The 15,810-nt window shown below is 39.2% G+C and overlaps 1 protein-coding gene across 3 annotated transcripts in view; it reads left to right on the top strand.

The window, feature by feature from the left end:
* The window catches only part of LOC116565149 (probable ATP-dependent RNA helicase DDX60), a 102,976-nt gene that overhangs the window by 65,605 nt on the left and 21,561 nt on the right, over positions 1-15,810 (top strand). For all 3 annotated transcript variants that reach the window (XM_032298612.1, XM_032298611.1, XM_032298613.1), the window contains 5 exons: positions 1,748-1,906; positions 5,410-5,557; positions 6,702-6,854; positions 8,984-9,088; positions 10,574-10,774. In XM_032298612.1, the coding sequence (XP_032154503.1) occupies positions 1,748-1,906; positions 5,410-5,557; positions 6,702-6,854; positions 8,984-9,088; positions 10,574-10,774 (766 nt within the window). The remainder of the gene's footprint in view (positions 1-1,747; positions 1,907-5,409; positions 5,558-6,701; positions 6,855-8,983; positions 9,089-10,573; positions 10,775-15,810) is intronic.

The raw sequence follows: 15,810 nt of genomic DNA, 5'->3' as shown, positions 1-15,810 counted from the left end.
ACTGTGATAAAAGTGACACCATTTTAAAAAGTAATATATTCCTAGGCCCCAGTAACATGCATTAATGTAAAAAGAGACTCAACATATGTCAGTTAAAAAGGGGAGTTGAGAACAGAGGCTTGCAGGCCAGACTCTGCCACATATAAGCTGTGGGCTCTTGAGCAGGTCACTTAATCTTTTTATGTCTCAATTTTTTCATCTGGAAAATAAGGATAACACTAGAGATATTAATAGCGCCTTCCTCATAGGGTCATTGTGAGTACTAAATGAGTTAATATACTGAAGTCACTGAGAATATACCTGACAACTGTGTATAATTTTTCTTTTTATTCCAAGTGGGGACGGAGTTTCACTCCGTCTCCCAGGCTGGAGTGCAGGGGCACTATCTCGGCTCACTGCAACCTCTACCTCCTGGGTTCAAGTAATTCTCCCGCCTCAGCCTCCAGAGCTGGGATTACAGGCATGGACCACCACACCCGGCTAATTTTTGTCTTCTGTTTCACCATGTTGGCCAGGCTGGTCTCCAATTCCTGACTTCAGGTCATCTGCTCGCCTAGACCTCCCATAGTGCTGGGATTATAGGTGTGAGCCACCATGCCTGGCCAACTGTGTATAATATAAATGTTTTCTGTTATTATTATTTTATTGTCTACTATCTGAAATTTCTTGCCATGTGGCATAGACTGTCACTTTTAAAATTCTTACTTCAGCAGTGTCCCAGTTTATTTACTTGCTCACTAGCTAAACACATTTCCTTTTAATGATAGCTCTATAAAGACTTCATAAAGGCCTTTTGCTTCACAACATAGATTTAAAAACCTTTATTGTACAAACCAAACCTTTAACTTGCTATAATAAGCTATGGTTAATATAGTGACAATCTCCACTGGCTACTTGCAGCCACAGCATTTTGCCACCGAGGTGCCGTGGGGAAGTAAGACCTCCCTATGCTTCTCAGTGCTCAGGTAAAAAGCCCTAGCTTCCTGACACAGGAAATTCATGTGACATAAACATAGGAAATGTTTGCCTTTACTCCTCTAGAAACAGTTTACTCTTCATGTATCACGAGAATTGGATCTGTAGCCATTTGTCTATAAATGTCTGTAGCAATTTGTAGCTAAACGCTCAACTCTGAGAAAGCCAGCTGAGTACAAGCTAGACCAGGCTGCTGGGTGAAGCCCCAAGGTACCAGGAAGTATGGGTCACTGCATTCCTAGGTATTTATATTTCAATGGTATAAAGCCCAGACCTCAAGACATTTCTGCATTGCAAAGTTCAGCAACACATATGTTTATTCTTTTGGAAAAAATCATAGGTTCTTACCCTCTACCAAAAGAACAATTTTTTGTTTATTAATCTTTTTTTTTTTTTCATTTTTGCAGAAGGGTGGTGATGGGGATAGCTATCTTTCTTCTCTATAAAAATGTTGTTCTCTGTTCCTTGCTTATGGTATATTTAACTACTCTTAGAGGAAACATTTCCATGAGCTCTCATTGCATTGTCCCAGGAGTAATGTCTGTGTTGTGGGGGTAGGGGAGGGAGGACAGGCAACATTATTTACTATGAGGTTAATAAGGAGTCTGCTGATTCAGAAAACCTGGTGTGGACATTCTGGGTAACATTTTAAAGGTGGGTTTAAAAAACCCAACAGGCAAACGTCAGGATGATAGCAGTAGATGGAAATATGAGTTTTCGAATTGTATTTATCATGTTAGTTTCAAGATGCATGTTTTTTTTAAATTTCCAGATTCAAATTAGGAGCTGTAGAAAACACAGCTAAAAGTGTGAGCACTTTCCTGGAGGAAAAGCAAGAGAAGAAAAGGCCTCCCAAAGCTGATAAAGAAGCCCATGTCATGGCTAACAGACTTCGAAAAGTTAAAAAATCCTTAGAGAAACAAAAGATCATGTAAGTAGTTAACTAAACAAATTGATAAGTAAAGGGTTAAAATACTCCCTAAGTTCCAGCAGGAAACAAACATTGAATAGGTTCTATAAAGTTCTAGTTATTGCTTGGAATCTTTCTTTCTCTTTCTTTCTTTTCTCTTTCTTTCTCTCACTCTCTTTCTCTCTCTCTCTTTCTTTCTTTCTCTCTTTCTTTCTTTCCCTTCTTTTATGAAATAGTCTTGCTCTGTTGCCCAGGCTAGAGTGCAGTGGCACAATCTTGGCTCACTGCAAACTCTGACTCCCAGGTTCAAGTGATTCTTCTGCCTCAGCCTCCTGTGTAGCTGCACTTACAGGTGCCCGCCACGGCACCCAGCTAATTTTTTATTTTTAGTAGAGATGGGGTTTCACCATCTTATCCAGGCTGGTGTTGAACTCCTGACCTTGTGATTTTATTCACCCGCCTCGGCCTTCCAAAGTGCTGTGATTACAAATGTGAGCCACCACGCCCAGCCTTGCTTGGACTTATTTCTAAACTGAGTACATTTAGATGAGAGAATGGGGTAAAGATGAGTGACCTTGCATTCCTTAATTGCATCAATCAGTCTCATTTAGGTCTTGGGAGAGGAAGACCACAGCCTGTCAGCCTAGGTAGTTTTATACCCTGACTTAATCAGTCTGCACAGTAAGCACATCTTTGACATATATGAACTCTGGCTGTCAGTTAGTCCTCAGAAGTTTGAAATATAGACTACACACTTTGTCTTTGGTCATGAAAAAGAAGTCTCACTAATATACATACCATCACAGTTTTATAAGTGATCATAAAATGAACTTGAGAATGGATGAAAATGCTGATTTGGTGCTTGGAAGGACTTAGCTAATGTGACTTTTCTTCCTTGCTCTCAATGTCTACTTCTGTCAACTCTAAAGCCAAAATGTTTATCCTCTCTCCCTGATCCTCTCCATCTTAAGTCATTTCCTGCTTTAGAAGCTCATCATGTCCTGCCTGGATAATCACAGAGGTCCTTTTTTTTTTAACTTCAGAGCCTTGAGGTTCGCCACTCTCCAATCTAGTCAACCAATGATCTTGCACACATTTGAATTGATTAAATTATCCCATGGTCAGCGTTCTTCCTTCGCCACTGCTTAGCTGATGGAGTCTAAACTTGTTGAGCATTATGCCAAAATTCTTTGGTATTTGCCTTAACTCTTTCCGTCTTGCTTCCTAGCACTTTCCTCTATCAATAGTCAACATTCATGGTTCTCCTCACATGACTTACTTTTCTACCTCTTTCTTTCCATGAACTGACCCATCTGCCTTGAGTGTCCCCCTTCCTGATTGGTCCCAAAACTCACACTGATAACTTTTGCTAGCTCATCTCCAAATCTTTCCTTGATTCCTGCAGTTAGACTTTCTACCCTTTCTCCCATGTTCTTGCTACACTTTCAATAGCTTGTAGACCAATTATTGTAATGTGTTGTTGTTGTATGTATTTCTTTTTCCGAAATTTTAAGTTCCTTTACAACAGGAACCATGTATTTTTCTTTTTGTGTCTTCAGTGCTTAGCACATTACCCGGCAGGTAATATTCCATAAATACATTTGAATGAATGATAGGTATTTCTCTCCAAGTTGAAACAACTTTTAGAGCATCTCTGATTTGGGTTTCCCAAATTCTAGAGCAAATTAGAATTTTCTGCTGATCCTTCTGCTTATATTTCCCCTGACTATTTTTCTGTTTCTTTGGAAGTGTAGGAGGGGAAAAACCCAGGGATAGCATAAGAGGTATAATCCTTCTTAGTAACTGATCCTCAACGATTTTTGCTGAGGGCACCAGGAGCCACATTTCAGGTTGGATTCGTGACCAAAAATTCAAGTTATGACAATAAAGTGTGTTTTAATGTGTTATTCATCACCACACTCAGAGCGGGGGGGCCCTTTAGATAGTCACACTCTGGCCTCTTCCTTCTGCATTTGTTCCTATAAAGCAAGGGGCAGCATGCCCAGCGCTCACTCTCACCCTTGAATTTCAGGTTATCTTGGAGTTATATTTGTCAAGGTAGGAGGATAGAATTTATTTGACAGTTTATGACCTTGACTAAAATCTTACAGTGAGGCAATACTATGTGGAGCTTTGCTGCATGCTCTGCAAATTTTAGGGCCAGGCTCTTCCATAGTCAGAACCTGTTCCCCTGGGTTAAGGGTAATGTTGGTTGGAGGTGAGAACACGTATTGATAAAATACAAATGAGCTCATCTCATATTTAGAATTGTCTTCAGTGCACAGTTAAAAGAAAATTTTAAAAATCAAAGTAAGGATAAGTGATTTGGGTGCATGTTACATTGAGGGGTGATGGATGTACAATAGAGCATGATGATGGAAGAGTCTCAGCCAGTGTTTATGGAGGTATCTCCTAGGTCAGATTCCATAGTAGCAAACACTGAGATGAGGATATCTGTGGAAGGGATTTATTGAAGGTGTGTGCTCATGAGGGACCTATAAGAAAGTAAAGGAAGGAAGAAAGGGAAGGTGAAGAAAAGCAAGAATGCGGCTTCTGCTAGAATATATCCTAATTCTCACCCTATTGGGAATGCTAGGGCACCAAAGACTTGCCCCACCTTGAGTCAAGGGGGCTGATTTTTATACTTCATATCAGTCAGACATTGGCTGTGGGTTATTTCCCATCCCCAGGAGAGGTTGCAACCACACAGGCATTTCCAAGAGGCCCCTATCAGTTGAGGGCAATTTTCCAGGGACTGGTGCAGCTGAGAGCCTTAACAACCAAACTCAGAGCAGCTGTAGCATCCACTACAAGGAGGGGAGGAGAATGACTGGAATTGGCAATGTGGAACAAGAAGAATGCCTACCTTACCTCCAAGTCTATGGTCATGAAGGCCAAGGAAGAGAAAATGATCATCACTTTAGCAAAGAGAAACAGAGTCATCTGGGGAAAACTAGGTTTGGCAAGAAGGCTACAGCCAGAAGGAAAGGGAACACCACAGGAAAGATAAATAAGTGATAGATTTTTCTCATGATGGATCATAACATCCAGAGCCTGAAGAGGAAGAAAACTGAGTTGTTAAAGTTGCACAGCAGGCTGGGTGCAGTCACTCACGCCTGGAATCCCAGCACTTTGGAAGGCCAAGGTGGGCAGATCACGAGGTCAGGAGTTCAAGACCATCCTGGCCAACATGGTGGAACTCCGACTCAACTAAAAATACAAAAATTAGCTGGGTGTAGTGGCAGGCACCTGTAATCCCAGCTACTCGGGAGGCTGAGGTAGGAGAATCACTTGAACCCGGGAGGTAGAGGTTGCAGTGAGCCAAGATCACACCATTGCATGCCAGCCTGGGTGACAGAGCAAGACTCCATCTTGAAAAAAGTAAAATAAAGACACACAGCAGTGGAAGACAGGGCAAGAAGACTGATTTGGAAAGTCTCGGGCAACCTATGGTGGCCAAGTTAATCAATTACTTCATTTGTTACTTATAATTTTATTAATTAAAATTTTATTTTTATGAACAGAGATGAAAAGAGCCAGAAAAAAACCAGAAATGTGGATCAAAGCCTAATCCATGAAGCTGAACATGATAATCTACTGAAGAGTCTTGAGAAGAACCTGGAAATCCCACAGGACTGCACATATGCTGATCGAAAAGCAGTGGACACTGAGGTCAGCACTTACAATGAAACCATTCTCCAGACTATTTCATTCATCAGCCATAGCTTCGAAGTTGTAGACAATGCTTAATAAGATATATGCATAATGTGTTACATAATTAATACAATCCCTACCAAAAGAGAAATCTCCTCTAGCTGCATATCACTCTTGAAGGCTCTGCAGAGCCTATCTAAAAAGGACACAAGAGTCTGATCCAGCGTTTGTGAAAGAGTCTCTTAGGTCCAATTCCCTAGGAGCACACGCTCAGATGAGGATACCTGTGCAAGTGATTCAGGATTTGTAGATTATTTCTTGCTTCTTAACAGTTCATCTCTGAAAATGTCTGCCCTTTCCCTATTTCTTTCTATTACATTGTTTCCACAGCCTGAATTCTAGACTTCAATTTCATATGCTTCATTTGAAAATTTGGGTGCCTGTGGCCCAATACACTTCAAATAATATTCACAGAATTTCTCAAAATCAGAAGCTTTTTACATTGTAGCTAAAACACCAAAGAGGCACTGGAATATCTAAAACTGGTATGCAGAAACCTTTTAAAATGTAAATTACTTGTGCTTATAGTAGACTAATTTGAAAATACAAATTACTAATAATAAAAGCAAGGTCATCATTCACAAGTAGTCACTCTCCTTCCAGACCAACCTTTCTTTTTCTTTTTTTTTTTTCCTAAGGAACTCCTTTAAGTCCACCAGACAAACCTTTTACCTCATTTTCCTGTGACTACACATACACACTTACATATATTGTGTGTGTGTGCGCACACACACACATATTCATTCTGCTGTGTATCTAGTTTTGTAAGCTTCATGGTGTCTTATTTTTATAACCATGAATTTACACCATGATTTTAATGAATCCTTGAGATTCTGTTGTATGAGTGAATGCTATTTTGTCAAAATTTTCCACCCCAGAAGTGGAGTAGGAGAGTTTAAGATAGTCTGTCCAAAGAATTAGGAAGATTTTTCCTGTAGTTACTGTTGCTGCCATAAAGTGTTCTTTGTATTTACATAGAGTCAATTTCAAACAGTTGCCTCCTTTAGTCAAGTTATTACATAGCATGCATGTCATTTTCATTTATACATTTTTATTATAATTAAAGTTAAATCATAATCCCTAAATGTCTTGCTCCTTTTAGACTTTGCAGAAGGTATTTAATCGAGTAAAATCTGCAAGAAAAGGTGAAGAATTGAAAGCCTTGGCAGAAAGGGGTATTGGATATCATCACAGTGCTATGAATTTCAAAGAAAAACAATTAGTTGAAATCCTCTTTAGGAAAGGATTTCTTAGGGTAGGTGAATTTTTTTATTCTAAAAATTGAAATTGTGACTATTTCAAGCTGAATGTTCATGGAAAAAGTAAAGAATACAACCACCACTTTTCTTTTTTTCTCATTTAATTGTCTTTTAAAAAAGTAAGTCATGGTATGACTGCGTGTCCTCTGTCTTATTTAATTGAAGGGGGGATTCTTTTTCATGAGAATAAAAATAAATCCTAAACAGATACTTTTCCAAATATTTCTACAATGAAATATATCTGTTTTCTCTCATATCAGTGATAACTGACAAAAGGAAGACTAACTTAAATAACATTCAGACTAAACCCTTGTTATGTTTTGTTTAGTGTGTCCCATGAGAATGCATGAGGATTTTCTGGATAAATTCAAGAAGGGGCTTTATATAGTTTACCCGTAAATTTAGATCCTGAGTAATATTCACAAATAGGCTGACTTTTAAAATTTATGAAATTTTGTATGACATATGTAACATTCATGAGAGAGAGTGAGAGAAAGACAAGTGATTGAGATTGTTTCTGCTACTCTAGGTACATCTTTTAATCTTAACTTAAATGTTAAGGAAAATCTGACACCAAAGTTAACAATTCTGTTGCCTTAAAAAAATTCCCAAGATGTAGCATTAACAACTTTGCTATGCTTTTCTCTTAACTAATAACAAATTGTGTATTTATTTTAAAGGCTGACAACCAGATACAATATTTTCTACATGATTATGAATTGTTAGAAGAGAGACACACCTGTTTTGATCAGCATATTCTGTGTTTAAAGTAGTATCTGCTAAACAGTAGTTGCTCAATTACTAATAGGATAATGAATGAATAATGAGATCACTACAGAAAAGGTACTATGGTAGTGATAGCTTTGCCATAGAGAACATTTTTTAAAAAGTTATTTTTTCTAGTTATTTTCTAAATGTATTATTATTTTCTATTTTTGTTCTGATAAAAAACTTTAGAGAAACAGGTAATAAATGGTGTGTTGCATTTTGACAGATATATAGATTTCAGTTACAGAATAATTAGAGAAATCACTCCATATTCTTCAACTTTAATACTAACCATGGCATCTATGACAATCAATATAAAAAGGAAGAGAGGATGATTAGAAATACCTAGCATTATATAAAAAGAGGATTATCTAAGTAACTAATTTATTTCCTTACTTAGATTTAGTGAGGAAAACAGCTTTTTAAAATTACTGAGGTATGTTATTTCTATAGATATAATCTCAACAAATTTTAGTAGACAAAATAGGTAATTGTCTAGAAGTGGATTTGGAAAAGTATTATTTCCCTATCATAAAAAAATTTTCTTTCTAGTTATTCATTTAAAAATATTTCCTGGGCTGGGCACAGTGGCTCATGCGTGTAATCCCAGCACTTTGGGAGGCCGAGGCAGGTGGATCACCTGAGGTTGGGAGTTTGAGACCAACCTAGCCAACGTGGTGAAACCCCATCTATACTAAAGACACAAAAGTTAGCTGAGCGTAGTGTTGGAAGCCTATAATCCCAGCTAGTTGGAAGGCTAAGGCAGGAGAATTGCCTGAACCTGGAAGGTAGAGGTTGCAGGTTGCAGTGAGCTGAGACGGTACTGTGCACCATTGCACTCCAGCTTGGGTGACAAGAGCAAAATTCTGTCTCAAAAAAAAAAAAAAATTACTGAACTCGTATCAGTTGCCAGGTACGCTTATGGGTGCTGTGGATACAATAATGAATCTTGTTTGGCATATAGTATAAGAGCAGTGAACAAACAAATAATGTTACTGAGGTAGTCATTAATGCTATGAAGATAAATCATGTAAGACAGAGACAGATAATGATGGCAGGGGTGATTATTTTAGATGTGGTGGTCTACAGATTCCTCTGTGACATTTGGGCAGATGGCTGAAGATGCCAGACAAATGAATATTTGGGGAAGAATATTCTGTGCAAAGCAAACAGCACATTTGGGAATGTACTTGTGGTGTTTGTGAAATAGCAAGAATACCAATGTGTCTCCTTTCTCTAGCTTTCCCATTGTGGCTTAATTGAAGCTCAAAGAGTTTTTCAGCCACTTTATGACAGGAAATACTTGCATTCTATTGAAATGCTATTTTATGAAGTAATTGTTTTATTCTCTTTCAAGGTGGTGACAGCTACTGGAACACTTGCTTTAGGTATCAACATGCCTTGTAGATCTGTGGTTTTTGCTCAAAACTCAGTCTATCTGGATGCTTTAAATTACAGACAGGTATTGCAATATGCATAAACTTGCTTATTGTATTGTTGAAATATGGCCATAGCATAGTAAAAAATGTGAAACTTTAGTTTACAAACGTACCCCAATTCACAGTAGCATCACTGGGCATTCATCCGTGCCTGGCTGTCAGTTATAGCTGTGGTATAGTTGAAAGCACCTGCATTTGGGATTGTGTGATTAGTCAGATGTGTGACATTGGATGAGATATCTAAACTGCCTGGTTCTCATTTTCTATCTCCAAAATGTGGGCAATAATTACTCTCCCACAGCATTTGCAAGAATTAAATAAGTGATTTGTAAGAAAGATAGACATTAAATGTGCTTGATAAACATTTACTCACTCATTTGCTATGTGCAAGATTTTGCACTCTAGAACGATCTTTAATGCTCTACTCATCTTTACCTCTGACAATCTATTACCAAGCCCATGTCATTACTTTCCTATAGTGATATTTGATTTTTTCCTTGCAATTTCTGTACTCACCATCTTTCATCAGACGTTCCAGGCCTTATGTTATTAGTATAGTTTCCCCGACTCTCCATTCTCCTTATTCTACCATGTCCTGCAGATAGCGCAGTTTATCTTCATCCGACTTCCCTGCTCAGAGACGTTTGATAACTATTTCTGCTAGCAGAGTCAAATTTAGATATCTCAGCCATGTTCAGGTTTTTTTCAACGTGCTTCCCTCCCTTTATTTCTAAAAACTTTTTATTCTCCTTTTACGCCTTGTTCCTACCCAACATCCTCATATAATTTCCTACCATTTTACTAACTAACCCTTTTTTTATTTCTACTGCTGCTGCCATACATACGCTGAATGAATTCTTCTGTCTCATTTTTGGGAGTCTTCTACTTTGGGCTCTGGAGCTAGGGTTTTGATATTTGGGATGACGGACTTGGGAACTGAAATGCCAGGATTTGAGTTCTGGATCTTCCACTCTGTGGTTGTTTCAGTATGGGCACATTTCTTATATTCCCAGGGCCTCAGCATAGTCTAATCACTTAATAAAATCAGAGTTAATGTAACCTCTGCAAAGAGTTTATTCTTAACTTGCTTGTTTTTACAAGTAGCATTTCTGAATTTTATTTCACTCGTGTTTAGTCTATTTGTGTACATATTTTATTTTGTGATTTGTAACTCAACACACTTCTGTAAGTGATTTTGACATCACTGTTTTGCCATTGTTCTTTGTTTCTTCAACAGATTATTTCTTGGATACATATTATACAAATGCTTACTGAAATTAATGGCATGAAACAGGTACATGATGATGACAGATGTGCCAGTTTTTAGATCTGTCTCAGTCATGGCAAATTTCCTAAGCACTATGTAGTTGCATGTTAGGGTCCATTCCTTAATGGTTAGACATACGCACAGTTTCCATGCTCCAAAGCAGAGTAAAGAGCTCACGCTTACACTGTGGCAGTAGAAGTATTTGGGGAAGTTTTACATTGGAATTCGATTGTCTTTCCAGATGTCTGGTCGTGCTGGAAGAAGAGGTCAAGACCTGATGGGAGATGTGTATTTCTTTGATATTCCATTCCCCAAAATAGGAAAACTCATAAAATCCAATGTTCCTGAGCTGAGAGGACAGTTCCCTCTCAGCATAACCCTGGTCCTGCGACTTATGCTGCTGGCTTCCAAAGGAGATGACCCCGAGGATGCCAAGGCAAAGGTACCGTGCTGCACACTGCCCGAGGTTCAGTCTTCATCACTGGCCCAGCTGTAGTCAGGTCTGCTGCTCTTGTAGAAGTCTGTAGCAATAACCCTTGAGTTTCATCAGTCTTGATGTTTTTGTCATGTCTTAAATAGTATAGAATTGGGGCTAGCTAGGGAGAATAACAGTTTTGTTTGTTTCCACTATCAGACATGTAATTTGTGGCTGGATGGGCACTGAAAATCACCCATAGGCACAGAGTTACTATGTTCAAGTGAAAGACAGTGTCCTATAGTAGTTAAGTGCTGGCTATGGATTTAAAAAGCACCAGGCAATTAATAGGTTCCTTTCTACAATTTAGAAAGAAGAAAAGATATATTTTTTATGATTTTATAACAAGTTAATGTTTCATAAAAATGTAACTCAAATTTAAGAATATTTGGGAAACGTAGAAGGTTGAAATAAGGAAAAAGTGCCCATGTTCCACTCTCCAAAGACATTCACATTAGCATTTTTTTCCAGTCATTTTTCTAGGCATGGGTGTGCATTTCATTTTTAAACACTGATATGGTTGCATGTAACAGAACTTCAAAGTATGGTTGTAAACATTTCCTGATGTATATTGCTCAGATACAAATTTTGTACCAAGCCCTCAAAGATGGATTTAAAATTCATAATTAAGTATGATTGATTCTCATCTTTATGATGATGCATTGTTAATGATACCTATTCTTCCTGTTTTTGTATGTTAATTAGTGTGCCCAGTAAAATCAGATACTGTTCTGAAGTGAGGATTTTTTTTTTTGAGACGAAGTCTTGCTCTGTTACCAGGCTGGAGTGCAGTGGCGCAATCTTGGCTCACTGCAACCTCTGCCTCCTGGGTTCAAGCAATTCCCCTGCCTCAGCCTCCTGAGTATCTGGGACTACAGGCACGTGCCACCACATCTGGCTAATTTTTTATATTTTAATAGAGACGAGGTTTCACCATGTTGGCCAGGATAGTTTTGATCTCCTGAGCTTGTGATCCGCCCACCTCGACCTCCCAAAGTGCTGGGATTGCAGATGTGAGCCACCATGCCTGACTCCTGAAATTCTTTACTACTCCGTTCATCACTCTTTCATATCATAATAACGTATTTTTTAAATGTCAATTTGTATTGTCTCTATACCATATGCTGTAGTACCTTGTCTCAAAGAGGCCATATCATTTGGTATCCAATAAGGATAAAAATAATTTTTCCTTTTTTTCCGTCTTCTTCTTTTAAGTTCTGAGGCACATGTGCAGGATGTGCAAGTTTGTTATCTAAAGATGTGCCATGGTGGTTTGCTGCACCTGTCAACCCATCACCAAGGTGTTAAGCCTAGCATACATTAGCTATTTATCCTGATCCTCTCCCTCTCACTTCCCCTACAGGCCCCAGCGTGTGTTATTCCCTTCCCTGTGTCTGTGTGTTTGCATAGTTCACCTCCCACATACAAGTGAGAATATGTGGTGTTCGGATTTCTGTTCTGGCATTAGTTTTCTGAGGATGATGGCTTCTAACTCTGTCCATGTCCCAACAAAGGATATGCTCTCATTCTTTTTTATGGCTGCATTGTATTGCATGGTGTATATGTACCACATTTTTAAAATCCAGTATATTGTTGATGGGCATTTGGGGTGATTCCATGTCTTTGCTATTGTGAAGTTTTGCAGTGAACATATGCATGCATATATCTTTATAATTGAATTATTTATATTCCTTTGACCATATACCCAGTAATGGGATTGCTGGGTCAAATGGTATTTCTACCTCTAGATCTTTGAGGTATCTCCACAAGTCTTCCACAATGTGGTTGAACTGATTTACACTCCCAGCAACAGTGTAAAAGCATTGCTATTTCTCTGCTACCTCACCAGCATCTGTTGTTTCTTGACTTTTTAATAATTGCCATTTTGATTAGTGTGAGATGGTATCTCATTGTGATTTTGATTTGCATTTCTCTAATTAGCAGTGATCTTGAGTTATTTATTTATTTATTTATACTTTAAGTTCTGGGGCACATGTGCAGATTGTGCAGGTTTGTTACATAAGTATACATGTGCCGTGGTGGTTTGCTGCATCTATCCTCCATCATTAGGTATTTCTCCTAATGTTATCCCTCCCCAATCCCCCTACCTCCTGCTATCCCTCCCTCAGCTCCCCTTCCCCTGAGAGGCCCTAGTGTGTGATGTTTCTCTCCCTGTGTCCATGTGTTCTCATTGTTCAACACCTGCCTAAGAGTGAGAACATGCAGTGTTTGGTTTTCAATTCCTGTGTCAGTTTGCTGAGAATGATGCTTTCCAGCTTCATCCACGTCCCTGCAAAGGACATGAACCCATCCTTTTTTAAGGCTGCATAGTATTCCATGGTGTATATGTGCCACATTTTCTTTATCCAGCCTATCATTGAGGGGCATTTGGCTCGGTTCCAAGTCTTTGCTATTGTAAACAGTGCCACAATAAACATACATATGCATGTGTCTTTATAATGGAATGTTTTATAATTCTTTGAGTATATACTCAGTAATGGGATTGCTGGGTCAAACGGTATTTCTATTTCTAGATCCTTGAGGAATCACCACATTGTCTTCCACAATGGTTGAACTAATTTACACACCCACCAACAATGTAAAAGCATTCCTATTTCTCCACATCCTCTCTAGCATCTGTCTTCAGATTTTTTAATGATTGCCATTCTCTCTGCCATGAGAGATGGTATCTGTGTGGTTTTGATTTGCATTTCTCTAATGAACAGTGATGATGAGCTTTTTTTCGTATGTTTGTTGGCTGCAAAAATGTCTACTTTTGAGAAGTGTTTGTTCTTATTCTTCACCTACTTTTTGATGGGGTTGTTTTTTTCTTGTAAATTTGTTTAAATTCTTTGTAGATTCTGGTTATTAGCCATTCGTCAGATGGGTAGAGTGCAACATTTTTTCCCATTCTGTTGGTTACCAGTTCTATGTTGGCTGCATGTATGTCTTCTTTTGAGAAGTGTCTGTTCCTGTCCTTTGCCCACTATTTAGTGGGGTTATTTGCTTTTTTTTATAAATTTAAGTTCCTTGTAGATTCTGGATATTAGACCTTTGTTGGATGGATAATTTTCTTCCATTTTGTAGGTTGTCTGCTCTGACGGTTCCTTTTGCTATGCAGAAGCTCTTGAATTTAATTAGATCCCATTTATCAAGTTTTGCTTTTGTTGCAGTTGCTTTTGGCATTTTCATCATTGTATTCTTCCATGTTCATGCTACTGATAAAGATATACCTAAGACTGGGAAATTTACAAAAGAAAGAGGCTTAATAATTAAGACTTGCGTTTCCACGTGGTTGGGGAGGCCCCACAATCACGGCCAAAGGCAAGGAGAAGCAAGTCACATCTTACAATGGAAAACAGCAGGCAAAGAGAGAAAGGGAGAGCTTGTGCAAGGGAACTTTTCTTTTTAAAAGTATCATATCTCATAAAACTTATTCACTATCACAAGAACAACATGGAAAGACTCACCCCCATGATTCAATTACCTCCCACCAGTTTCAGTCCACAACACATGGGAATTGTGGGAGTTATAATTCAAAATGTGATTTGGGTGAGGACACAGCCAAATCATATAATTCCATCCTTGGTCCCTCCCAAATCTCATATCCTAACATTTCAAAACCAATCATGCCTTTCTAGCAGTCAGTCCCCCAAAGTCTTGACTCATTTCAACATTAACTTAAAACTCCACAGTCCAATGTCTCATCTGAAACAAGGCAAGTTCCTTTTACCTATGAGCCAGTAACATCAAATGGAAGTCAGTAACTTCCTAGATACAATGGGGGTACAGGCATTGAATACATATAGCCATTCCAAATGGGAGAAATTGGCCAAATCCAAGGGGCTACAGGCCCCATACACATCCAGAATCCATCAGGGAAGTCAAATCTTAAAGCTCCAAGATTATCTCCTCTGACTTCATGTCTCACATCCAGGTCATGCTGATGCAAGCAGTGGGCTCCCATGGCCTTGGGCTGCTCCACTCCTGTGGCTTTGCAGAGTGTAGTGCCCCTCCTGGCTGCCTTCATGGGCAGGTGCTAAGTGTCTGTGACTTTTCCAGGCACATGGCACAAGCTGTTGGTGGATCTGTCGTTCTGGGGTCTGGAGGATGGTGGTCCTCTTCTCACAGCTCCACTAGGTGGTGCCCTAGCAGGGACTCTATGTGGGGTCTCCACCTTCATATTTCTCCTTTGCACTGCCTTAGCAGAGGTTTTCCATGAGGACCCCGTCCCTGCAGCAAACTTCTCCCTGGACATGCAGGCATTTCCATACATCCTCTGAAATCTAGGCAGAGGTTCCAAAACCTTACTTCTTGACTTCTGTGCACCCACAGGTTCAACATCACATGTAAGCTGCCAAGGTTTGGGGCTTCCACCCTCTGAAGCAACAGCCCGAGCTGTACCTTGGTCCCTTTTAGCTGGATCAGCTGGAATGCAGGGAACCAAGTCCCTAGACTGTACACAGCAGAAGGACCCTGGGCCTGGCCCTCAAAACTATTTTTTCCTCCTATACCTCTGGGCCTGTGATGAAAGGGGCTGCCACAAAGGTGCCTGACATGCCCTGAAGACATTTTATCCATTGTCTTGGTGATTAATGTTTGGATCCCTATTACTTATGCAAATTTCTGCCACCAGCTTGAATTTCTCCTCAGAAAATGAGAATTTCTTTTCTATCGCATTGTCAGGCTGCAAATTTTCTGAACTTTTATGCTCTGCTTTCCTTATAAAACTGAATGCCTTCAACGGCACCCATGTTGCATCTTGAATGCTTTGCTGCTTAGGAATTTCTTCTGCCAGACACCTTAAATAATTTCTCTTAAGTTCAAAGTTCCATAAATCTCTCAGGCAGAGGCAAAGTACTGCCAGTTTTTAGCTAAAACATAACAAAAGTCACCTTTGCTCTTGTTCCCAACAAGTTCCTCATCTCCATCTGAGACCACTTCAGCCTGGATTTTATTGTCCATATCATTATCAGCATTTTGGTCAAAGCCATTCAGGAAGT

Source organism: Sapajus apella, unplaced genomic scaffold (assembly GCF_009761245.1).
Source record: "Sapajus apella isolate SASKATOON/1434 unplaced genomic scaffold, GSC_monkey_1.0 scaffold39, whole genome shotgun sequence".
Lineage (NCBI taxonomy): Eukaryota > Metazoa > Chordata > Mammalia > Primates > Cebidae > Sapajus > Sapajus apella.
This window is presented reverse-complemented; position numbering and strand designations above follow the sequence as displayed.